Source organism: Vipera ursinii (assembly GCF_947247035.1).
Source record: "Vipera ursinii genome assembly, chromosome: Z".
Classification (NCBI taxonomy): Eukaryota; Metazoa; Chordata; class Lepidosauria; order Squamata; family Viperidae; genus Vipera; species Vipera ursinii.
In genome coordinates, this window is record NC_139517.1 from 52,282,620 (window position 1) to 52,309,162 (window position 26,543).

The window sequence follows — 26,543 nt, forward strand, 5'->3', positions numbered from 1 at the left end:
TTTAGAAATATCATTTTGCCATTGTTTAAACGGGGTGTCATTTGTCAATATCAGTAAGTTCTGAAATAAAAATAATATCTTTGGTAAGATTTCTCAATTACCGAGATTCTATCTAATTGTAAATTGTTCCATCTTAATAAGTTTTTTTTAATATCACTCCAAATGGATACAAATTTGTTTTTTAGAATTTGTATTTGTCAGGGTAACCACAAAATACTTAACCTTTTTCCTCACCTTGAAAATTGTCTTTCTTGCCAATATTTTATAATCTGAAAAATCTATATTCTTGAGAAGCATTGTTGTTTTCTATTTGGAGGGTTAGCAGGCTTCAAAATAAAGTCATATAACTTCTTCAACAAATATTCTATACAGCTCTCACCACCATCCACCCACTATATCCTTGCGATTGGATGGCTTGCCTGGGAGGTTGAGGTGGGCCGGATAAAAAGACAAGGCGGGCCGCATGCGGCCCATGGGCCATAGTTTGAGGACCCCTGGTCAAAATATTCATTTAATTTCTTTTTATAATCCTTCATAATAATTTTCTTCTGTAAAATAGATTCATTTAATCTTCACCTATAATTCAGAATCTTTTTTCTGAGTATCAAAAGAACTGGATTGTAATTAGAAAATTATTTAGGTAAAATATCAGCTTCTAAGATTTTATTTGTGAGGCTTTTAGAAATCCATATCATATCAATTCTTGAGGCTAATTTATGTTGTTCTGAAAACAAAGTATATTCTCTAGCCAGTTCATTTTTTTTTGTTTCTATGAATCTATCAGTACTAAATTGTCGATGATGTCACAAAAATCTTTGGTAATTTATCCTGAGAGTTTGATCCCTTTTGTAGATGTTTTGTCAAAGTAGATGAGAGAACTCCATTCCAGTTACCCAAAATGAACCAGTTTTCGTAAGAAAAGAGTGATAATTGAGCCATAAGATACTTTTTTAAAAAAAACCTTTATCATCTTAGAGAGCTCCACTATAATTGATTTTATTCCAATAAGCTCCACTTTTACAGCTAGAAATCTACCTTGCTCATCTGATAATAACTGGTTTTAAATTGTCATTTTATATTTAAGACAATTCCATTGGAGTTAATTCTTTATATAATCTTTTAGTTGCTAAATATTTCTTATTAAAATAATATGTATTTCTTGCAAACAAATTATGTCAACATTTAATTTCCAGATAGGGAAATATTTTTTTCCTTTTAGATGGGGCATTTGCCCTATTAATGTTTCATGTTAAGTATTTATTCTCCATCTTTAAACAGTGAAACAAAATTCTGTACAGTCATTTCCTCAGCATCTTCCTTGGGTTTTTTTTGTATCTGATGTTTGGGGTTAGTCCACACTGGATTGTTTCGCCGTATACATTTCTTGCATTGGGTCCAGGATTAGTTCGTGTTTAATCAAAAAATAGTTAGCTTATTCTGTGGAGTTCAGTCTAAATCTTTATTCTTGATAAGTAAATATCATTCATTCAAGTTTGTCCCAGTGAAATGTAATCTTTTTCTTCTTCAGAATGTCCATTAAGAAGGGATAGGTTTTCCTCTTTCTTAAAATTCTAACAAGAATTTCCTTCAGGATAATTATATCTACATTTTATTTATCATCAAATCTTTATTTGGTAACAGGGCAGCATGTAGAATACAGAAATCATAGTTACTTAAAATACAAGAGAATGTATGAGTGTGTGTGTGTACACAAATATATACATACACATACGTGCACATACACACACTACAATACCTGTATCTAAAAGGGATTAGAATCAATCCTATGGTATAAAGAACAAATTACTGAGCAGTATTTAGCTGTGGGGAGAAAGATGGAGTCTGACCTATTAATAGCATTTTAAGATAAAATAAATAGGAACCAGAGTATTTAATAAGAAATGGAAATAATAGCTTCTGGAGTGTTCCTGTATAGATGAGACAAAAGAGCATAACATATTCCAACGATACAGTTATACTACCACTACATGGACAGTCTTTGTTCAACAGAACTTTTTGATATCTTCCTTTAGTAACAGCTGTTGGAAGAATATTGAATCTGGCAAGGAAAGGGCCCTTCTGAATTTTGGGATAGTTATATGACTGAGATACCTAGCTGGTAAAGAGGGTGTGCAGAGTGGCTCAAGAAGTGTTTCTAGATAGGGCTGAGAAATCAACTTTCAGCTCTAAATAAATGGCCCTAACTATCTCAACTGATTTTTTTTGTCAAATAGTTCCAAAGGGGGGGGGGCTCTCATCTAAATCAGTTTCATACAGAATATCTTTCTTTTCTATTTTACAGTTCAAAAATTCCACACTATTCTTTATCTGTTTGATTTCTCCAGTAAGCTGATGAATCTTCTCACAAATATCCTTTAGGAGTCTATTAATTTTAACTCTAGCTTTGCTTTCATTTGCCTGAATTGCTTGAAGTGTTTCACCTGAATATTCTCCAGAACAGCTCTTAGGGGTTGAGGTTACTCTTAACCTCTTCCTTCTTGCCTTCTCCTTATCACCATATTAATAACTCCCAAACTTTCCCCCTCCTATTTCCCCCACTGCAACAACCCTGTCAGGTGAATTGGGCTGAGAGTATATGGCCCAAGGTCACTTGCTGGCTTTCATGTATAAGGCAAGATTTGAATTTATGGTCTCCCAATTTCTAGTCTGATGTTTTAACCACTAGACTCATATTATGATAAGGCTCAGTTTGTTAAATTAATTGCTTGCAGACAATTTTGCGATCCTTGATGTCCTTTTGTGGTCAAATAGTAGCTCTAGAAATTTGTTCCATTAAATTATAGCTTAGCGGTACAAGCGATATTCTGTCTTGGCTCTCTCTTGTGGTCAAATATCTCATTAAAATTAAACAGCTTTAATTCTGATATTATTTCCTGTCCAATCAGAATTCTTTTTCTCCCACAACAAACTTCTTAAAATCACTAGTTATAAAGGTTTTATTCAAAAATTTCAGGCAAAGTCATTGTAAAAGAAATATACTCAAAAAAGTTTAAGTCATTATGTTTAAAAAATGTGAAAATAGTTTTAAGCTTCCTAATTCTGGTTCATCTCCATTATCTTTCCTCCCTGCCATTTTAAAATCATGGAGCTTCTATAATGATACAGTTTGAAAAAAGAAGCAGGCTTCAGCCAAAAAAAGTCCCCTTTAAAGTAGAAAAAAATCAACAAAATTAAATGCCTAAGAGATGGAAGACACATTTTATTGTCCATTTTAAAAATAATTAAAAATCTCTGATTCTTCAATGGTAATCTTGCTTCTTGGTTGCCTGTCCCTAGCTGAAGACTAACCTAGTCTCTTCACGCTGCTCCAAAGTTTTCCACAGGAACCCAGATACCCAGAGAATTGAGACAGGGAAGTTTCTTCTTCAGTTGCCAGGTGCCCATATTTTGGTCACATGACTGTGGGGTTGTTTCAGTTATAAGTTTAAGTAAGTCATTTTTCAGTGCTGTTGTAACTTCAAATAGTCACTAAACAAATAGTTTAGGACAAAATGTATTTGCATCCAGCTTGTTTAGTAAAATTGTCTAAATCTTATTCGTTTTTTAAAAGAATACCCTGCTCGCCATGGATTTATTATTTTTTAAACTTTTATCAAAAAAATTTCCAAAGAAAAGTTTAGAGTTTCAGAACAGAATGTTTTTTCCCCTGCTAGGTTATAAGTGAAAGGAATGGAGTCTAAAACATTGAGCATCTTTTCTTTACAGGGAGTGCAGAATTATTAGGCAAGTTGTATTTTTGAGGATTAATTTTATTATTGAACAACAACCATGTTCTCAATGAACCCAAAAAACTCATTAATATCAAAGCTGAATATTTTTGGAAGTAGTTTTTAGTTTGTTTTTAGTTATAACTATTTTAGGGGGATATCTGTGTGTGCAGGTGACTATTACTGTGCATAATTATTAGGCAACTTAACAAAAAACAAATATATACCCATTTCAATTATTTATTTTTACCAGTGAAACCAATATAACATCTCAACATTCACAAATATACATTTCTGACATTCAAAAACATAACAAAAACAAATCAGTGACCAATATAGCCACCTTTCTTTGCAAGGACACTCAAAAGCCTGCCATCCATGGATTCTGTCAGTGTTTTGATCTGTTCACCATCAACATTGCGTGCAGCAGCAACCACAGCCTCCCAGACACTGTTCAGAGAGGTGTACTGTTTTCCCTCCTTGTAAATCTCACATTTGATGATGGACCACAGGTTCTCAATGGGGTTCAGATCAGGTGAACAAGGAGGCCATGTCATTAGATTTCCTTCTTTTATACCCTTTCTTGCCAGCCACGCTGTGGAGTACTTGGACGCGTGTGATGGAGCATTGTCCTGCATGAAAATCATGTTTTTCTTGAAGGATGCAGACTTCTTCCTGTACCACTGCTTGAAGAAGGTGTCTTCCAGAAACTGGCAGTAGGACTGGGAGTTGAGCTTGACTCCATCCTCAACCCGAAAAGGCCCCACAAGCTCATCTTTGATGATACCAGCCCAAACCAGTACTCCACCTCCACCTTGCTGGCGTCTGAGTCGGACTGGAGCTCTCTGCCCTTTACCAATCCAGCCACGGGCCCATCCATCTGGCCCATCAAGACTCACTCTCATTTCATCAGTCCATAAAACCTTAGAAAAATCAGTCTTGAGATATTTCTTGGCCCAGTCTTGACGTTTCAGCTTGTGTGTCTTGTTCAGTGGTGGTCGTCTTTCAGCCTTTCTTACCTTGGCCATGTCTCTGAGTATTGCACACCTTGTGCTTTTGGGCACTCCAGTGATGTTGCAGCTCTGAAATATGGCCAAACTGGTGGCAAGTGGCATCTTGGCAGCTGCACGCTTGACTTTTCTCAGTTCATGGGCAGTTATTTTGCGCCTTGGTTTCTCCACACGCTTCTTGCGACCCTGTTGACTATTTTGAATGAAACGCTTGATTGTTCGATGATCACGCTTCAGAAGCTTTCCAATTTTAAGAGTGCTGCATCCCTCTGCAAGATATCTCACTATTTTTGACTTTTCTGAGCCTGTCAAGACCTTCTTTTGACCCATTTTGCCAAAGGAAAGGAAGTTGCCTAATAATTATGCACACCTGATACAGGGTGTTGATGTCATTAGACCACACCCCTTCTCATTACAGAGATGCACATCACCTAATATGCTTAATTGGTAATAGGCTTTCGAGCCTATACAGCTTGGAGTAAGACAACATGCATAAAGAGGATGATGTGGTCAAAATACTCATTTGCCTAATAATTCTGCACTTCTTGTAGTATATCTAGCCATGTCAGCAATTCCTTATAGCTCCCCATTTATTTATGATGATTTTAAAATCCCTTCCAAACAGAGGAGGCTAAGATTTAAGAAGTTTTCAACTTTCTGGTCCAAAAACCTAAGACTTTGGGGTTTTAAAAACTGATTAATATTGGCTTTTAAGGTTCTCTGTTACAAAATTTATTAGTTTATCAGAATATAAAATACAAAGAAAATTTTAAAAAATGAGAAACTAGGGGAGAAAAAAAATAAAGGGAGAAAGAAGGGACTAGAAGGGGAAAAAGCTGTTGACTTCTGATAATAAAAGTAGAGCCTCAACTTTTTACTTTTACATAATAATTACTAGCCATTTCTAATCAGCACAAACCCATCTAATCAGCAGAATCAAAATTTCATTTTTTATCACAATCACAAAATCCAGAAGTGCTTTGCAAATGGAAAGAAGATTAGGTTCTTTTTTTAAAATAAAATAACTGTCTATTTTTTTTCTTTAGTGTGGGAAATAATATATATTTCTGTTTGTAATTAATCTTTTTAAACTATCATTTATATTAACCAAATTTATTACCGTATTTTTCGGACCATAAGACGCACTTTTCCCCTCCCAAAAGTGGGTGGAAAAACGAGGTGCGTCTTATGGTCCGAAGGTAAGCGAAAACACTTGTCTCCCGTTCAGTCAACGCAGTCCATCAGCTCCATTGGAGAGACATGATTGAATGAAGACATGGAATTCTCCGCCCCGCCCCTGTGATTGGTCGGCAGGGGAGGAAATATGGACATGCCTGCCATGCCTTCTGACTGCCTCCCCCTCCCTGCGCGCGCACATTTTCTTTCTTTTACCTCACTGCTAAAGAAATAGTTTTTGCTAAACTAAACCTCATAGGCAACTTGCCCCAGCAAAGCCGTGAGGAGTTGTCTCTGCGAAGTTTATTGGAAGCGATTTCCCATTTGCAAGATAATACTGCTAATTGTTTGAAATTGCTCTTAGAAAACCTATTCAGGGAAAAGAAACTACCTTTCTTTCTTTTTTTTCTTTCTTTCTTTCTTTCTTCTTCCCTCCCTCCCTCCTTTCTTTCTTCCTTCCTTCTCTTCCTTCCTTCCTTCTCCCTTCCTTCCTTCCTTCTTTCTCTCTCTCTCTCTCTTCCTTGCTCCCTCCCTCCCTCCATCCTCCCTTTCTTTCTTTCTTTCTTCCTTCCTTCCTTCCTTCCTTCCTTCTTTCTTCCTTCCTTCTCTCTCTCCTTTCTTTCTTTCTTTTTCTTTCTTTCTTTCTTTCTTTCTTTCTTTCTTTCTTTCTTTCTTTCTTTCTTTCTCTCTATCTCTCTCTTTCTTCCTTCTTCCCACCCTCCCTCCTTCCTTCCTTCCTTCCTTCTCTCTCTCTCTCTCCCCTCCTTCCTTCCTAGTATACCGGTACTATTTGGTTCAGAATATTTTTTTTCTTGTTTTCCTGCTCTAAAAACTGGGTGCGTCTTATGGTCAGGTGTGGTCTTATGGTCCGAAAAATATGTTAACTCTCAGATTCTTTCTTTAAAGGAGAAAAACTTTTTGTTTAAACCCATTTTAAGACTCAAGACTTTTATTTGAAAATATTTCTAAAATCAATAAATTTTAGTACATCTTTTTACTTCTAACATACCTTCAAATTCACTTTCAATAGCATTTACAAATTTTAAGAATTACTTAAACATTGTATATATAAAACATTTTTCACTTTAAAAACACAAAACTACATTAGAGCTTTCTTTCAATTACATATATCTGATTTGTAAAGAGCTGTGTTAACTCCAGTTGCTTCATTAAGTTTAAGTCACTCCCTTCCACTTATCCTCAGAGAACAAAATCTTATTTTTCTCTGGAATGACTGAAGTCTCTTTTTCTCAAAGAATTTTCATCCTTGTTAGTATCCATGAAGAAAAAGTCCCAAACTTGTCCTCTTGAGAGTTGTGGATTTACTTGGAACTCTTGTTTCAGTTGCGCTGAGAGGGTTGGATTCAATGCACCATCATAATAAAGACTGGTGTCATATTTGTATTCAATAGTTGCATTTAAGTCATTTATATCAGAATTCCCCAACCTTTCTAGGTTGGCAGCTTGGGGGGGGGAGAGGAAAAGAAGGGATGGTTTTGTGGAGGGGCAGGTGTGTGTGTGTGTGTGTGTGTGTGTGTGTGTGCACATGAGCACCAATTGGCCACTGGGCCGTGTGAGTGGCTTGCCTGTACATGAGTGTGTGTGTATGCATACAGACCCACTTGTGTGAGTATTGCCAGTGTTTGTGGCCCCGCTTATATGAGCAGGGCCATGAGCACTTGTGCGAGTGAGGCTGCAAGCACCCATAACACTCATGGGTGTTGCAAACACCTGCAAAGCTTGTGGCAACACTGATGCAAGTGAGGCTGCAAACACCCGTGATGCTCATAGCAATGCTCGTGCGATGGGGCCACAAATGCCCGTGACACTCATAACAATGCTTGTACAGGCCGGGCTGCAAATGCTGGCGACCAATAGACTATGGCTCAGTAGTGGGCCACAACCCACAAGTTGGGGACTCCTGCTTTACATTGTCAGGTTTTTGTGAAATTGTGTCAGTGGTCTGATACCTTTTATACATGACTGCACCTCTTTCTCTTCTTTTATATCATCTATAACATATTTTCCTTTATGACATCCTTAGAACATAATTGGTCTATAAAGTGAATTATTTTCTATAAAATTGCACCATATTTTCCAGCGTATAAGACGACTGGGCGTATAAGACGACCCCCAACTTTTGAGAAGATTTTCATGGGTTAAAAAGTAATTTTCCCTATGTGGTGCTCCTCAGGTGCCTTAGAGTTAACAATGCTCAAAATTGTTCTGGCTGAGAATTTTAATTTTCACACATCTGGAGAATGCCAAGCTAGGGAAAGACTGATTTAACCAAAATGTTTTGATTCTCAGCATCTTAGGCAAAAAGAGACAATGACGCTTTTATCTTAGCTGTTCGGATATACAGAGTCTTGATGTTTAACATTCATTGTTTGCTTCTGATCTTTCTAAATAAACCCAGCCTATTTTTATTTGTGCACAGCATTAAACTGTGACCTTATTTTTATTTTATAAATGTCCTCAGTAGCAGAATCTTCTAGATATGTCCAGCTCTCTCCAGTTGACTGACATACAAAAAAGATGCATTTCTAGTATGTTGTGAGCTTTAGCACACCTGTAGTTATGAGGCAATTTAGGTATACAGTACTATTGACTTGACTGGTTCATGTAGATTTTATTTGCATATTTGTAACACTCATACTTATTAATGATAACACTCTTTGGTAGTCCCAAAGGTGCTTTTTCCAAAAGGCAACTGGCCTTTCTTGGTTTTTTTTTCCTTTGAAAATGTTTTCACTTCTCATCCAAGCAACCTTCTTTAGTTGAACTAAGAAGCTTCTTGGATGAGAAGCAAAACATTTGCACAGGGGGGAAAAAACAACCACCAAGAAAGTTCAGTTGCTTTTTGGAAAAAAACACAACCATGACCTCATGACTGAGAATCTCCACAGGCATTCTCTTTGGTATGATTGTGCCTGTCTAGACAAAGTGAACAAACTGCTTCTGCCAGACATAAGTAGGAAGTCAGGGCTGCTTCTCAATTAGGTGAAGGTTTATCAAGAGCTTTTGGCCTTGAGATCAGCTTTGCTCTGCCTCGCCTAAACCTTGTCTCCTCTCGCCTTGGCACCCCCTTCTACTTCAGCCACACACGCTGGCTGTTTCGGCCAGGAGCGACGAGCATTGTGGCCCAACACTTCAGGAAGGCACCAGGTCTGAAAGAAGGCAGTCCTTTCCATAGGTTAGTTAATGAACAGGGCGGTGGAGGAGTGGGGGGGGAAGAAACGGGCTCAGCCCTGCGCCGCAAGTTTAAGATTCACACACACACCCTCCCCAAGGCCGCCTTCTACTTCAGGGTGGAGGGGCGACCCCGGGCTGCTGAAGCCCCAGCGCCAGCTTTCCACTGCGGTCTGCCTGTTGCAATTCCCAAGCTGCGCCTTCCTGGGCAGGTGTTGCTGTAGGTCTGCCGCGGCACCACACCCTGAAGTTAAACTCCCAGGGTCAGGTGAAGCTTAGCTCTGCACGAACATGTCAGGTCGGCCTCCGCCTGGCTTCCCGCACTCCCTTGAGCTCTCGTGCTCGTGGAGCACCAGCGGCTTGGCACGCGCTTAACTCCCGCTCCCTTCCAAAAAAAAAGGGCTGCTGCCCTAGGACGCCGGTAAGCTGGAGCCTCAGCCTCGGTTGGGCTGGTCGGTTTATTTATGAGGAGGCCGTCTTTCACCGTTCTCGAGCGCTGGATTTGTCCGTTTCCACTAAGGTCTCCGCTCCCAAGGATTGATTTACTATTTTCCGGCGTATAAGACGACTGGGCGTATAAGACGACCCCTGACTTTTGAGAAGATTTTATTTATTTATTTATTTATTATTTAAACTTGTATACCGCCCTATTCCCGTAGGACTCAGGGCGGTTTACAGGGAAAAATTAAAAATACATACATACAAAGTTAAAATCGATTAAAACTAAAATTAAATTAAGTCCCTGAATTTAAACTAAAACCCCATTAATAAATAATTAAAACCCCTCAGTCTGGGCCAGACAGCTCAAAAAGCCAAGTTTTCAAATCCCTGCGAAATGAGCGAAGGTCGGGGGCAGTCCTAAGCTCCACGGGCAGCTGGTTCCAAAGGGCAGGCGCACCCACTGAGAAGGCCCTCCCCCTGGGTGTTATCCGCCGGCAGTCTTTTACAGGTGGCACCCTGAGAAGGCCCTCCAAGTGGGAGCGCACAGGACGAAGGGAACTTTATGCCAGCAGTGGGTGTTCCCTCAAATATCCTCGGCCCAAGCCATTTAGGGCTTTATAGGTCATCACCAGCACCTTGAATCTCACCTGGAGGGCAACCGGAAGCCAATGCAGCTCACGGAGAAGAGATGTTACACGGGAGTATCGGGAAACTCCCATAACAACTCGTGCAGCTGCATTCTGCACCAGTTGAAGCCTCCGAGTGGTCCTCAAGGGCAGCCCCATGTAGAGAGCGTTGCAGTAGTCTAGCTGGGAGGTCACGAGCGCATGGGTGACTGTGCGTAGGGCATCTCGGTCCAGATAGGGCCGCAACTGGTGCACCAGACGAAGCTGGGCAAAAGCCCCCCTGGTCACGGCTCCTATATGGTCTTCAAAATTGAGCCGTGAATCCAAGAGGATGCCCAAGTTGGGAGCCCTATCGACGGGGGGTAACACATCACCCCCCATCATTAGTGGTGGAACAACCTGGTTTATCCGAGATGCCAGTATGTATAGCCACTCAGTCTTGGCAGGATTGAGACAAAGCCTGTTTCTCCCCATCCAAACCCGGACTGCTTCCAGGCAACAGGACATCACGTCGAGTGCATCACTGGGTTGGTTCGGGGTGGAGAGAAAAAGTTGGGTATCATCAGCGTACTGATGACACCCCACCCCGAAACCACGAATGAGCTCGCCCAGCGGTTTCATGTAGATGTTGAACAGGAGGGGAGAGAGAACCGACCCCTGGGGGACTCCACAAACGAGAGACCTCGGGGCGGACCTCTGCCCTCCCGTCAACACCGACTGCGAGCGGCCCAGTAGATAGGAGGAGAACCACTGTAGAACAGTGCCTCCCACTCCTAACCCCCTGAGACGCCGCAGTAGGATACCATGGTCGATGGTATCGAAAGCCGCTGAGAGATCTAAAAGGACTAGGACAGAGGAACATCCCCTGTCCCGAGCCCACCAGAGATCATTCATCAGCGCGACCAATGCCGTCTCCGTGCTGTACCCGGGCCTGAAACCCGATTGGTACGGGTCCAGATAATCAGTTTCCTCCAGGAACAGAGGAAGCTGATGCACCACCACACTCTCAACAACTTTCGCCAAAAAGCGAAGGTTGGAGACCGGACGATAGTTATTTAAAACAGCCGGATCCAGGGCAGGCTTCTTGAGGAGGGGCCTCACCACTGCCTCCTTCAAAGCAGTGGGAAAGGTACCCTCCTTCAAGGAAGCAGATATTACTGCTTGGAACCAGCCTCGTGTCTCCTCCCGGGCCGCATAGACCAGACAGGAGAGGCACGGGTCCAGTAAACAGGTGGTGGAACTCAGTCTCCTCATGATCCTGTCCACGTCATCGGGGAAAACAGGGTCAAACTCAGTCCAGGTAACATGCTCAAGACCGTCCGATTCTTCCACGTTAGATTCCGCCCAGTCAGTCTAAGCCGGCCCGGATCTGAGCAATTCTGTCTGTCAGATGATGACTAAATTCCTCGGCCCACCCCTGTAAGGGGTCCTCCCTCATCTCCCGATTAAGGAGAGAGTGAGTCACCCTAAACAGGGCGGCTGGGCGATTATCTGCGGATGCGATGAGGGCAGGGAAGTAATTAGACTTCGCCGTCCTCATCGCAGCGAGGTAAGACCTTGTAAAGGCTCTTAGTCGCAATCGGTCAGATTCAGACCGGGGGGACCTCCAACCGCTCTCTAGACCCCGTCTCCAACGCTTCATCTCCCGGAGCTCCACGGAAAACCATGGGGCCCAACAGGATCTGTGCTGAGTCTGGGGTCGCAAGGGTACAACACGGTCGAGTGCCTCAGTGGCCGCCCTTTCCCAGGCATCCACCAAGGCATCGACCGGGCTGTGGGTTAAAAAGTCGTCTTATACGCCGGAAAATATGGCACTTGTTTTTAACCATTCTCTTAGCTCCCTCTTGTGGTCAAAGAATAATGTTTTTATAAAGTAGTTATTGATTCCTAGCCAGAGTTCATAAAAACTGAAAAGTTTCAGTCATCCACAATAGAGCAGTTCAAAGCAACAGATTACTTATGTGTAGTAAAATAAAGTCACAGATTTCCATTATGTTTCTCCATCAATTTTTTTAAAAATTGATACTCCATACTTATTTTAGCATGCCTTCAGCAACCCTCTTCCTTGTTATAACAATAAAGACTCAAAAATGGTGAATTTAGTCATAGCAGACTGTGACTAAAACAAGCCTCTCTTAGCTAAAATTAAGAAATGAAAGGCACAATTTACTCTCTGTTTGAAAAATAAATTCCAAAATGGTTTCTTTTTCAACAATGAAGTGATTCAGCCCCACCCCCAGCTGAACAGCTTACCAGCTACTCTGAAGCACAGTTCCTGAAGCTTCTTCCAGACTACTGCTATCTGGAGGATCTTCTGGGGTGATTTTAGGACTGTCCCTTACCAAGGAGAATCATATAAACTAAAGGAATGCCTTTTTCTTCTGTTATTAAGTTGAAAAAAGAGAGATAAACCTCCCTGGGCATTTATCATCCGTCCACTATGGTCATGTGAAGCCCTTTAATATTGGCCATTAAGGTTGTCTGGATATTCTGTTATTTCAAGAGTCTGCTGCTTCAGACTCAAGGTAACTGTACTTTCTTCCCATCAATCATATCAGTCAATCCTGAAACATGCTAAAGAAAAGGATAATATTTTGGTTAGCAAATATGCAAAAATGGTTTGCAAAATAATATATTAGTACTATAATATTCAACATCTGTTAATACAATGATTCTACAATGCAATCACATACTTGCTTCTAAGAAAATTTGGAAGATGTCATGAAACAAATTGCCCTATCTTTTTTAGGCATAAATATATTTTAACTTATTGTAGCATCAGTAATCAAGCAGGGATTGTACTAAAGCAAAAACTTTAGATTTTGACAATTGGAGATTGTTATCTGCTTCAGAAACCTATCTATAGGCAAATATGTAGCAATTTGAAACCAGAAAAACTAGCTAAGCATCTCACTTTCCCCATAGATTGCAGAGCAGTTATACTCCGTCATTTGGACTATAACATTAGGCATCCATTTAAGGCCAAATGGAATAGCATGTACTTATGTCATATAGCTGCCTGCTCATCGTATGTTTTACTGCAAATTTTGTTGTGATTTATTCAGTTGTTCCCTTATATATTGTTCTGTGATTATAATATTTTTGCCTTTTATATGAAAGCATCCACCCCAGCAAGCCAAGTACTTCATGATAGTAATGTTTTCTTCTCTTAACAGAACAGTCCTGAGGAGGAGACTGAATTAAAGAAATTAAAAGTTTTGGAGAAATCAGTGGAACATCTTGCTAAAAAAATAGATGAAGTAAATAAAGAGCTTAGAGAGATTCAGAAAGTAAGTTACTTTACATTTCAATAGTTAATATATATTTGTAAAAGTCAGGTATAGATTTGTCAATTTAGAATCTGACAAAATCTAGCAAAATGTATGGTCAAAAGTATATATGAATATGAAAATGAATTTTCTTCAGAATGATTGCTATATAATATGTAGGGCTCAGGAAGTATGACTCTGAGATGTGTGTAGGTGTAACACAGATCATGCATATTTTACTCTAGAATTGTGATAGATTTAATCAAACTGAGATTTGGGAAGGCAGTCCCAGTGAGAGAAGAGTGATATTTCTTCGACTATGAGTGTTATTAACATTATAATAGAGCCTATATCTGAATGTAACTCTCCCAATTAATGTTGTGGAATTGTAAGACTGTGTGATCTGTACATGTGATATTGGGGAAGGACTGTATAGATTCAGAGTTGAGGTAGAAGACAGCCAGCTTGTATAGCAGTAGGGAGAGAAGAAAATATGAGAGAACAGAAGCCTGCACATAAAGGAAGTTTATAAGTTAAGTTTATAAGTTTATTGAATTTATATACCACCCTTTTCCCGTAGGACTCAGGGTGGTTTACAAAGTATTTAAAAACATCAATACAATACAAGAGTTAAAAACAGTTACAATAATTAAATTTGATCCCTGAGGGGGAGGGGAAAAAAACTCTCAGCCTGGGCCGGAAAGCTCAAAGAGCCAGGTCTTCAGGTCCCGGCGGAATGACCGAAGGTCGGGGGCAGTCCTAAGCTCCACGGGCAGCTGGTTCCAAAGGGCAGGCGCATCCACTGAGAAGGCCCTCCCCCTGGGTGTTATCCGCCGGCAGTCTTTTACAGGTGGCACCCTGAGAAGGCCCTCCAAGTGGGAGCGCACAGGACGAAAGGAACTTGATGCCGGCAGTGGGTGTTCCCTCAAATATCCTCGACCCAAGCCATTTAGGGCTTTATAGGTCATCACCAGCACCTTGAATCTCACCCGGAGGGCAACCGGAAGCCAATGTAGCTCGCGGAGTAGATGTGTTACATGGGAGTATCGGGAAACCCCCATCACAACTCGCGCAGCAGCATTCTGCACCAGCTGAAGCCTCCGAGTGGTCCTCGAGGGCAGCCCCATATAGAAAGCATTGCAGTAGTGCATGGGTGACTGTGCGTAGGGAATCTCAGTCCAGATAGGGTCGCAACTGGCGCCCCAGGTGAACCTGGGCAAAAGCCCCTCTGGTCACGGATCCTATGTGATCTTCAAAATTGAGCCATGAATCCAGGAGGACGCCCAAGTTGCGAGCCCTATCAACGGGGGGGTAACACCTCACTCCCCATCGTTAAATTTGGAATAGTCTGGTTAATCCGAGATGCTGGTATGCATAGCCACTCAGTCTTGGCAGGATTGAGACAAAGCTTGTTTCTCCCAGACCTGGACTGCCTCCAGGCAACAGGACATCACGGCGAGGGCATCACTAGGTTGGTTCGGGGTGGAGAAAAAAAGTTGGGTATCATCAGCATACTGATGATACCCCAACCCGAAACCATGAATGATCTCGCCCAGCGGCTTCATATAGATGTTGAACAGGAGGGGAGACAGAACCGACCCCTGAGGAACTCCATAAACGAGAGGCCTCAGGGCGGATCTCTGCCCTCCTGTCAACACTGACTGCGAGTGGCCCAGGAGATAGGAGGAGAACCACCGTAAAACAGTGCCTCCCACTCCCAAACCCCTGAGTCGCAGCAGTACGATACCATGGTAGATGGTATCAAAAGCCGCTGAGAGGTCTAATAGGACTAGGACAGAGAAACAACCCCTGTCCCGAGCCCGCCAGAGATCATTCACCAGCGCAACCAATGCTGTCTCTGTGCTGTGCCCAGGTCTGAAACCCGATTGGTATGGGTCCAGATAATCAGTTTCCTCCAGGAACAGAGTAAGCTGGTGCGCCACCACACTCTCAACAACCTTCACCAGAAAGCGAAGGTTGGAGACCGGACGATAGTTATTTAAAACAGCCGGGTCCAGGGCAGGCTTCTTGAGGAGGGGCCTCACCACCGCCTCCTTTAAGGCGGAGGGGAAGATACCCTCCTTCAAGGAAGCAGTTATTACTGCCTGGAACCAGCCTCGTGTCTCCTCCCGGGCCGCATAAACCAGCCAGGAGGGGCATGGGTCCAACAAACAGGTGGTGGAGCTCAGTTTCCCCATAATCCTGTCCACATCATCAGGGGAAACAGGATCAAACTCAGTCCAGATAACATGCTCAAGACCGTCCGATTCCTCCACGTTAGATTCCGCCCAGTCAGTCTAAGCCGGCCCGGATCTGAGCAATTCTGTCTGTCAGATGATGACTAAATTCCTTGGCCCACCCCTGTAAGGGGTCCTCCCTCACCTCCTGGTTAAGAAGGGAGCGAGTTACCCTAAACAGTGCAGCCGGGCGATTATCTGCGGATGCGATGAGGGCAGTGAAGTAGTTAACCTTCGCTGTCCTCATCGCAGCAAGATAAGACCTTATAAAGGTTCTTAACTGCAATCGGTCAGATTCGGATCGGCTAGACCTCCAACCGCTCTCTAGACCCCGTCTCCGACGCTTCATCTCCCGGAGCTCCACAGAAAACCATGGAGCCCAGCGGGATCTGCGCTGGGTCAGGGGTCGCAAGGGTACAACACGGTCGAGTGCCTTGGTGGCCGCCCTTTCCCAGGCATCCAGCAAGGCATCGGCCAGGCTGTGAGAGTGATGGGTATAGACCCAAGCACCATCTGGAACCGTTCTGGGTCCATTAGGCGCCTGGGGCGGAACCACCTGGTCGGTTCCTCAGCCCAGTTTGAGTATGTGATGTTGATGAACAAATGTAATCAATGGTGTACCATGCTTACTGATGTATTTTAGTAAATTTCATTTATATTCATATGAGTCAGTGCTTTTCTGCATAGAAAGGTGGACACACATTGCCTGTTGTATACATGGAATTAGTTACGGAATTATGGATATTATAGGTACATAGCTCTTATAGCTGTAATAATAAAAATGCCTATTCCAATTAACTTATGAATAAGCATAATGTAAACAGTGTATTTTTCATATAGGATTTTCTTGCAAAGAATAATCAAACTGAAGCTCTTAGTCAGTTGGATAAGCGGATAAAGGGAATTGCTGAGCAGTTTATGAAAATTCTGGAACAAATAGATGCTATTGTAAGTAAATAATGACAACATATTATGGTTAACTGAAAGAAATCTCAGTTCTTTAATTTTAAATGATGTTGATATCAGAGTTATTAAGCATGGTTAATCATAATAGTCAACATAAATAAATTTATAATAATCGCTATAGTGATATAGTACCTTGTCACAGACGTTGCCAACCTTCAATGATCTAAGTAGTTCCCTCACCTCAACAAAATCTTCTGAATTGTTAAAAGACTTTTAAATCCACAAGATTTGCTGAACTACATATCCAGATTTTATGAAGTTTTGTGGAATGTCAAATTCTCATGAGATTTTGGCCATTTTATTTATTTTATTTTCAATTAAATTCTTGGTGTTTATGGACATGATTTTGGAAGATAAGCCATGGCTTTATAGGTGTCTTATAACCAAATCTTGTTGTTTTAAAACACGGGTGTCAAACTCAATCACATATTGCGACGTATTGTGACTTTTTTTGCTTTTGTGGAGCCAGGGTGGGCGTGGCCTGCACATGCATCCAGCCCATGGGCCACCAATTTGACACCCCTGTTTTAAATCATTAGTTGTAAAATCTCCTTTTGAGAAAACTGCATTTTATTAGTTAAGTTTAATGTTAGCCATTTTTAATGCAGACTGTCAAGCCCTCAGAGGCTGGAAAGTCCTGAACAGAATTACACTTATGTGGCTTCCCCTGGCAAATCAGCCCCAACATTCCCCATGGTCCACAAGGAACTGAAAAGAGTTGACGACAAAAGCAACATTGGTGGAAAACAAAGAACGAATCCAACTAAACACGTATTAAAGCTGTGATTAAGGTGTACCTTGTACAATAAAAGCAGTGAAATGTCAGTATTTCTCTGCACATTGCATCCACAGAGTGTCACCCATTGGGCTTGTTCAGGGCATCTGGTCCCACCTTTGGGAAAAGTCTCAGACGATCTTCAGGGCCTCACAGAAGAGTTTGTGCAACACTTGATGGATAAAATCACTCAGATTCACTCTTGATTGGAGTCCAAGTGTATTGTAATTCCATTTGAAATGCCCAGGGAATGGACTTACCCTATTATGTGGGAGCAGTTTGATGAAGTAGGTAGGATCTTTGGGACTGTCAGTGCAATTACTTGCTTATTTGATCTCTGTCCCGCTTAATTATTGAAAACTTCCAGAACAGTGAATTGTGGGTTGGGTGCAAGGAACAATTAAAGTATCACTGCAGCAGGGGAATTTCCCGACATCCTTTAAAAAGGCCGTGGTCTGTCTCTCCCTCAAGATGCCATCATTAGACCTCACTGTACAGGTAGTCCTTGAAGTACGAACCTTATGGACCCTGCCCATTAGGGTTGTAAATCAAAAATTCATCAATGACTCAGACTCAATTTTACAAATTTTTAAAATCAAATTCATAATTGAATGAAATAGGTTGTTAAATGAATGAAGGTCTGACTTACTATTTTCTCCGATTTGCTAATCGATCGCTGCCACGTTCAGTTCAGTTAATTGAACTGAAAAGCTTTCCTGCCGCCTGCCCATTAGCTATTTGTGGTGCAGCCAGCTCAGGAACTAAACTGCCTCCAAGCTGGGCTTGCAGCCATTGCAATTGCTTTTTTGCTTTTTTTTTTAAAAAAAACCTCCAACTGCTGCTATTGTAGTTAGTTCAAGCATTTTCAGCTGCCCAGAGCAAGTGCTTAACAAAAAACAACCCACTTGCCACTATTTAGCTTAAGAGTCTCCAGCCAGGCACAGAAAGTGAGATGGGGGAGGGATTTACAGAACTCTCAGTTTGCAACAGTAATAGAGATGGAAGGGACCTTGAGGTCATCTAGTCTAACCCACTGTTCTCACAACAAAATATTTCTGATAAATGCCTATCCAGTCTTGACCAGGGACCAAAACATCCCCTCCTGACTTCAGGAAATTGCATTCGTAACCTGACTGGCCCAGGCAAGTCACAGAGTTAAAAATGGCCACGGCTTGCAGCAGTAACTGAATCCAAGTCACATGGCTATAGAGCCCTCTTTTTGCTCACAATTTTGAATTTCTAATGTAAGTACCGTTTCTGAATAAATTTGTTTTTGTGAAAACTTGCTAAATGAATGTTCATACTTGGGGGATTACTGTACTGGACAATTGTCATGTAGTTTCCCACCTTCCCTTTCTAGACAAGGTGATGGAAAAAATGATTGCATTGCAGCTCCAGAAGGTCTTGGATGACACAGATTACCTAGCTTCCTTTCAATCAGGTTTCAGACCTGGTCATATGACAGAAACAACATTGGTCATACTAGTCAATGATCTCTGCTGACAGTATAATAGAGGCAGTCCATCCTTTCTTGCTCTTCTTGACCTTTCTGCAGCTTTCAATACCATCAACCATCACTTTTTGGACCAGCTGCCAGATTTGGGACTGGGAAGTACAGTGTTGCACCAATTTAGTTTCTTTCTCCATGACCAGTTACAATATGGGTTAATAGGCTGCTTCTTTGTGAGGTTCCACAGGGCATGGTATTCTCTCCACTCCTTTTTAGCTTCTACATACTGGGTGAGATCATCCAACACAATGGGATGAGATATCATCAATATACTGATGATACTTAGCTTTACATCTTCACCAATGGTACCCAAGGAATGCTATAGCTGCCTTGCACAATACCTGGTGGCTGTGGGGGCCTGAATGGGAGAATTGGCCTTCACGACCAATTCCCCTGGTGGATGATTAAATGCGCCTCTGGTGCTTCTAACTTCTGACCCGCTTTTGGTTTGTGCCCAACTACAAGAGGCACAGGGGCATTGGCAGGAGCGGTGCTGGAAAGCAGTGGCGATATAAGGGGGGCTGGGGTGTAACATTCATCAGCACCATTTGGATGGCAAGGGGAGGGGATGACAGGCTTTGCCAGCAGCATTTGGATAGCTCAGGGTGGGAGATGAAAAGAGTGGCTGAAATGTACTATTCTTATGACCAGGATCTGTAATCTATTTTTCCAGAAAGATACACATACCAACGTGCATACCCCTTCCATGGGTTTAAATTAAACATTAATGTTTAATCGTGTTTCATTTGTTAGTTCAACTGGGATGAACTTTGGGGTTGGCCATGGAAAGATGTGTGCATTGGTGTGTGTCTCTCACTGGAAAGATAGGTTTCAGGTTGCTGCTTGGTTACTTTTCAATGATTCCCAATTTCCCTTTTTTTTCCTTTCTGGCTTTCTTTTCGTCAAAGTTCAGCAGCTGTGATGGATTCTGGTAGCCAACCAACTGGGATGAGCATCCCCCCCACACACACACACTGTGTTGGAGCTGTGGCTGCCTTCCTGCCAATCTCCCCCAGCCCACTTTTAATCTGCTTTTGCTGGGATGGTGATCGCCCCCTTTTTTCAAGGCAGCTGTTAAATTTCCCCCTTCCCCCCAGTGCAAAGAACTTCACAGTGCAAAAACAAGTGCAAGAGATGTTTCAGGTGTGGAAAATAAAAGGGGCAGATTCTGAATGAAGAGATATATTGGGTCAGGGGGAAAAGGCATATTGGGAGGGCATGTTTGGTGGCATGGGATTGTGGCCCCAGTAGACCTGCATGGGGGCCAAACCCTCATTCTTCAAACTAAGGGGATGGTGGCATATGGGAGGCTACTCATTGCGCCTGATGCCTGCATGCACACGTTTTGACCTTCCCTCCCTGACCCCAAACTAATAGATTTTTCCCCAAGTTGTGTGAGAATTTAATGCCCCAAATGTGGTAATATCACTGCTGGCAAAGCCTCTCTGTTACACACACACACACACACACACACACACACACACCGCTATTCAAATGCTGCTGGCAAAGCCTCTCTGTCACCCCTCCCCTCATCATCCAAATGCTGCTGGCAAACATGGCACCGCAGCCCCCCAGCACCTGCTAAACCACCGCTGATTTACAGCACTGCTCCTGCCAATGCCCCGGTGCCTCTCCCCATCAGGCGCATGCCAAAAGTGAGGTAGAAATGCTAGAGGCACATTTAATCGTCCTCTGGAGGAATTGACTGTGAAGACTTGGGATACAATGCATCAGCCATGATTAGGCAGTCTTGGAGAAGCAGTGAAGTTGTGGCGGTGATATATCAGCCGTAGACAAACAGCTATGGTGGGTCAGCCAGGATGAAATGGGCAGTGTCATGTGGCCATTTGCTGGTCCATTCTGGCAAATAAATTTCACAATGCTGCATTATTAATTTTAAAGTGACATGGTGGCTCAGTGGGTTAGGACACTGAGCTTGTCGATCAGATGGTCGGCAGTTTGGCGGGTCGAATCCCGAGTGCCGCATAGCAGAGTGAGCGCCTGTTACTCGTCCCAGCTTCTGCCAACCTAGCAGTTCGAAAGCACGTAAAAATGCAAGTAGAAAAATAGGGACCTCTATGGTGGGAAGGTAACAGCGTTCCGTGCGCCTTTGGCGTCTAGTCATGCCAGCCACATGACCACGGAGACGTCCTTGGACAAGTGCTGGCTATTCGGCTTTGAAACAGAGAAGAGCACTGCCCCCTAGAGTTGGAAATGACTAGCACGCATGTGCGGGGGAACCTTTACCTTTATCTATTAATTTTTTTAAAAGCTTTGACTCCATTTCTGGAGAAAAATTGTGTAAAAAATAATTAGAAGCTTCAATTGATATTAGTAAACTGCTGGCATTCATAAAAATATTGCTTAATAACATATATATTCAATTAAGGCTTGACCATTCTGGTCAGCTTTCTGCTGTGGCACTTATCTTCAAGATGTTAAACAAAAGTATATTTTAAATCTTTCGCTGTTTAACTTCTACATCAAAGAAATGAGGGAAAACCTTATACCTCCAAAACATCAGCCCATAAATCTAACTGGCACACTTATATCATTATTTTTATATATAGACAACCAGTATCTGAACTCTCTACTACCTAAGAACTCACCATACATCTTGTGTAGCCCGAGTCCAGTAAAGCCAACACCTTCCCCTAGGCGCCCGATGACGGCACAATCAGCTAGACTGGAATGGTGACAAGGTTCAAGGGCGACTTACCAGGGAGACATTATTGGAGTTCATGTTGCTCCTCTCCAGTATGGTTGGAGTTCCCTGATCTCCGTAGCTAGGCAGGGAGAACTCAGTGATTTTGAGTCCCTCCAACACCCTCTTGTGGGCCCTCGGGCTGAGCTTTCCCACTTTCTTCCTAGCATTGCCACTGGGTTTTGGGATTGTTTTGGCAAGTCGGCGGCATGGTGCCCTTCCCACATTTGAAGCAGCCAATGAGTTGGCGTATGGGCATCCAGGTGTTCTTGGGGAATCCTTCTTCTCCAGGGCGGAGGAACAGTGCCATCTGTGGGCATTGTGGCTCTGATACCTGGCCAAGTTGATTTCCACCTCCTTAGCTGGTACATACCACAGGTGTAGAGTGCAGGGGGCTCTCCGCGAAATGCAGGTGTTGTGTACATATTGTTGAGCCTATCTTAGAAACATTCTATCAGGATGTCTTCCGGCTAATTGGCTAGCTGGCAGGCCAGCTCATAGAACTCTTGATTGTAAGCTGACACTCCCCTGCAGTCATGGTTGATGGTTTTGATGCAAGTTTGTGCTTTGCGCTAGGGCAAGTGGATTTCTAAATTAAAATTAAAAATGAGTAAATAGAAGAATGTTTTAAGTATCATGTTTTAAGTCTCATGTTGGTATATAACCTCACTCATCTATCCAAAAAGAAACTAAATGATACAATATTTTCCAAGAAACAAATTGCAGATCTTTCAGTGGAAATGAAGCGATAGTGAAAGGGATTTTCATTAAACTAATATATCTACTGGGAACAAAGTCAGTTATGGCCCTTGTTAGAGATTCCTGATCTGTCCTATGAACAACTTCTTTCTTCAGAGGGTAAAAAAGGCATCAAGTGAAGAATAGTTTAGATCTAACTATACATGAAATGGAACATCAAAAGAATTCTTGATTTTAAGGAAAACTGTGTGTAGTTAAACACATAGCTTAGACTTGCACAAAATAGATTTTAATAAACTCAGCAATAATAAGATTTTCATGATGTTGAGAAGCTAAAGAGAGCCAATGTGGTGTAGTGATTGAGATGGGATGGGATGGAATAGAATGGAATGGAATCATTGGGCTGGAAGGGACCTTGAAGGTCTTTTAGTCCAACCCCTCTGCTATGGCTGTCCAGACAAATGGTTGTCTAGTCTTTTCTTGAAAACCTCCAGCAATGCATGTCTATGAAGATTCTCAGTCATCAGGTCATAGTTTTCTCAAAGGTGTGTGTGTGTGTTTTGTGTGTTTTTTTAAAGCAGCTGGACTGATTTTTTTCAGGAAGGAGAAGAAAAAGACATTTTGCTTCCCATCCAGGAAGCTTGGTTACACAGGAAGCAAAATATCTTTTTCTTCTCCTTCCTCAAAAAAAATCAGTCCAGTTGCCTTTTCAAAAAACACCTTTGAGACTCCAGCAATGGAGCACCCACAGCTATAGGAGGCAAGCTGTTCCATTGGTTAATTGTTCTCCTTAGTTCCTAGTTGTATCTCTCTTAATGAGCTTCTACCCAATGCTTCTTCTCCCATCCTTAGGAGCTTTGGAGAATAAGCAGGTCCTCATGTACTGGAAGACAGCTATCATGTCACCCCTAATTTTTTCCTTCAAATTTGAAGACATATCTAGCTCCCTTAATCATTCCTCATATGATTTATCCTGCAGACTCCTTACCTTTGTAGGTCTTCTCTGCACTCTTTCTAGGGTCTCAGCATCTTCACTGTATCATGGTGATCAGATTTGGATGCAGTGTTCCAAGTGTAGCCTCATTTGTACAGAATTAAGCAGTATTATCACTTCTTGTGTTCTTTTTTTTATTGAAAAGTTTTAAAATACATTTTAAAAACATAAACTCCCTCCCTCCTCCTCCCCCCTTCCCCTCCCTCCCCCTCTCCCCCGACTTCCCAGAGCTGAATACAGGGTATTAACTTTTACAAACTTAAGCTAAAATATGCTAACCAACTAAAAAAAACACTTTAAATTCTATCGCACTTTAACTCCCCTTAAACATAACTAAATAACTAAATAATAATAACTAAATAATAATACATCTTATAATACTAATGCTCATTTATATGCTAAATGAAACTTTTTAGTCCCATATTTATTCTGAATATAATCGATCCATCTTCTCCATTCCAAAATATATCTCTGTTGCGATTGTTCTTTCAAATATGCTGAGATTTTTGCCATTTCTGCCAGGTTTGAAACCTTAAAAGTCCACTCTTCTATCGTAGGCAGGTCCTCCTTCTTCCAATATTGAGATACCAAAAGTCTTGCTGCCATTATTAAATTCAACATCAATTTGGTTTCTATAACAATACAATCTGTAATAATACCCAACAGAAATAACTGGAGAAAACCTTATCTTTTTCTTAAATATTTTCTGCATATTCCACCAAATTTTAATCCAAAAAGCTTTAACTTTTTTGCAAGTCCACCATACATGATAATACGTTGCATCATCACAACCACACTTCCAACATTTAGGCTGATAATTTGGATACATACATGCTAATTTTTTAGGATCTAAATGCCATCTATAAAACATTTTATAAAAATTCTCTCTTAAATTTTTTGCCTGTGTGAATTTTACATTTCTGACCCAAATTTTTCCCCAAATATCCATCGTTATTGGCTCCTGAAAATTCTGGGCCCATTTTATCATACAATCTTTAACAAGTTCCATTTCTGAATCTATTTCTATCAATGCATTATATATCCTTCTTATATGCACTTGACTTTGATCTCTAATTTGTTTTACCAAATTTTCATCAGTTGTCAAAATACCAATTTTCTGGTCTTCTTTCCATCTAGCTTGTAACTGCCCATACTGAAACCAGGTCTGAACTACTTTTTCTTCTTTTAAAATATTAAACAACTTTAATTGCCATACATTCCTTTCCATTCTAAGAATTTCTTTATATGTAGTCACATCATGTTTAAATCCCACACTTATATTTTCTATTGCGTGTTTAGGTATTGCCCAAATTGGTATTTTATAATTTAACTTATATCGATATTTTTTCCCAAACTCATATATACCCCTAAATATTTAATTTTTAACAATTTCAAATCCTGTTAATTTTCCTAGGACTACCTTTTGTTCTATAGTCATATTTTTAGACAGTATTTTAGATTTTTGCCTACTTATCTTAAATCCAGAAACTTTTCCATATTGCAAAATTATCTCCATCAAATCTACAACCGACAGTCAGTTGACTTAATGTAATAACCAAGTCATCCGCAAACGCCCTTAATCTATAATCTTGATCTTTTATTTTAATTCCCTTTATCTTATTTGAGTCACGTATCTTGATCAATAATATTTCCAATGTTAAAACAAACAACAAAGGTGACAACGGACATCCCTGTCTTGTGCCCTTTTCAATTTTACAAGCTTCTGTTAAACTACCATTAATTATTATTTGGGCTGTTTGTTTCTGATATATTGCCCTAATAGGTTGTAACTTTCACCATTTCTATTTGTAAGTTTTTATAATAAATGGCTGTCAAACCATCTGTTCCAGGTGCCTTACCCACTTTTAATTGTTTAATTGCTAAAATAATTTCTTCAACAGTTATCAGTTGATTCATTCCTTCCCTTTGTTCTTGTGTAAGTACAGGGATATTCACTTCTTGTAAATATCTATCTATATCTAAACCTTGAGTTACATCCCTAACATATAATTTGGAATAAAATTCAACAAAAGCCTTTTTAATAAAATTTTGCTGAAACACCTCTTTACCTTTATATTCTATCTATATATTACGTGACTTTCGTTTTTTCCTTAACAGATAAGCTAACCACCTACCTGGCTTATTAGCATTACAAAAAGTATTATGTTTGGCATACCGTAAATTAGTTGCCACTTGGTCTGCCATCAACATATTAAACTGCCGTCTTAACAGATTAATTGCTTCTTTCACCCTCTTATTAGATGGGTTCAAAATAAAAGCCTTCTCTTTCATCTTTATTTCCTCCTCTAACTCTTTACGCTTATATTCCAATCTACATCTATATTATTCAAATATATTAACACTCCTCTCATATAAACTTTACTTGCATCCCAAACCATTTCAATGGAAGTACCCTTATGCATATTTGTTATAAAAAATATTTCATATATTTTTTACATTCTTCCACATTTTCTTCATATCTAAACAAATTTTCATTTAACCTCCAAGATCTCCTATCTCCCTTTCCCTTGTCCAATTCCATCCATACTGGGCTATTGTCTGATAAAGTTGTTGAACATATCTTATTCTTATCCCTACATGATACAGGATTAATTTCCTGATTGTATCTATTTTGTGAAAAAAGCTCATTAAAAATGACTCCATAAAGATGTTTGAGTGGTTGATATTAATATTTTGAAATCTTGTTTCTAAATTATTTATTAGTACTTTTGCTATTTGTTTTCAAAACCTTGTCTCATGTAGTTGTCTTTAATTTTCATATCTTTATGAAAAATAGATGTTCTGCAGCATTGTGTTGACATTAGGTTAATGCTTTTATAAATACTGAAAAGAGATTCCAAAAGACCAAAAATTTCAAATAAGAAAGGTTTTTTCCTCTCTCTCAAGAATATTAATAGGATATGGAAAGAGAATAATTATTTCTAATTCAGAAATATTTATCAGTAGTTTATTGTCAGCTTCTTTAAAGCCTTTATTTATAAATATATTTGTTAACATTTCTCTTCACAGACGAAGTGGGAGCAGGGAATTTCTTTTTCCCTTGTTGGCAAACGTTTGAAGCCATTATTCCTCTACCACAGGCATATCAAATTGCTGGCCTGCAGGCCGGATGCGTCATGCCAAAACTGCATCCACTCCATTGCCGTCAATGGGGAAAAAGTCGTGATACGTCACGCGACATCACATGATGTCATG

The 26,543-nt window shown here is 40.9% G+C and overlaps 1 protein-coding gene across 3 annotated transcripts in view; it reads left to right on the forward strand.

Moving 5' to 3' along the window:
* Window positions 1–26,543, forward strand: part of BAG1 (BAG cochaperone 1) — a 79,737-nt gene that overhangs the window by 47,437 nt on the left and 5,757 nt on the right. For 2 of the 3 annotated variants that reach the window (XM_083377175.1, XM_083377174.1), the window contains exons 4-5: window positions 13,350–13,463; window positions 16,520–16,627. In XM_083377175.1, the coding sequence (XP_083233301.1) occupies window positions 13,350–13,463; window positions 16,520–16,627 (222 nt within the window). The remainder of the gene's footprint in view (window positions 1–13,349; window positions 13,464–16,519; window positions 16,628–26,543) is intronic. The other variant, XM_083377176.1, reaches the window with a different exon arrangement.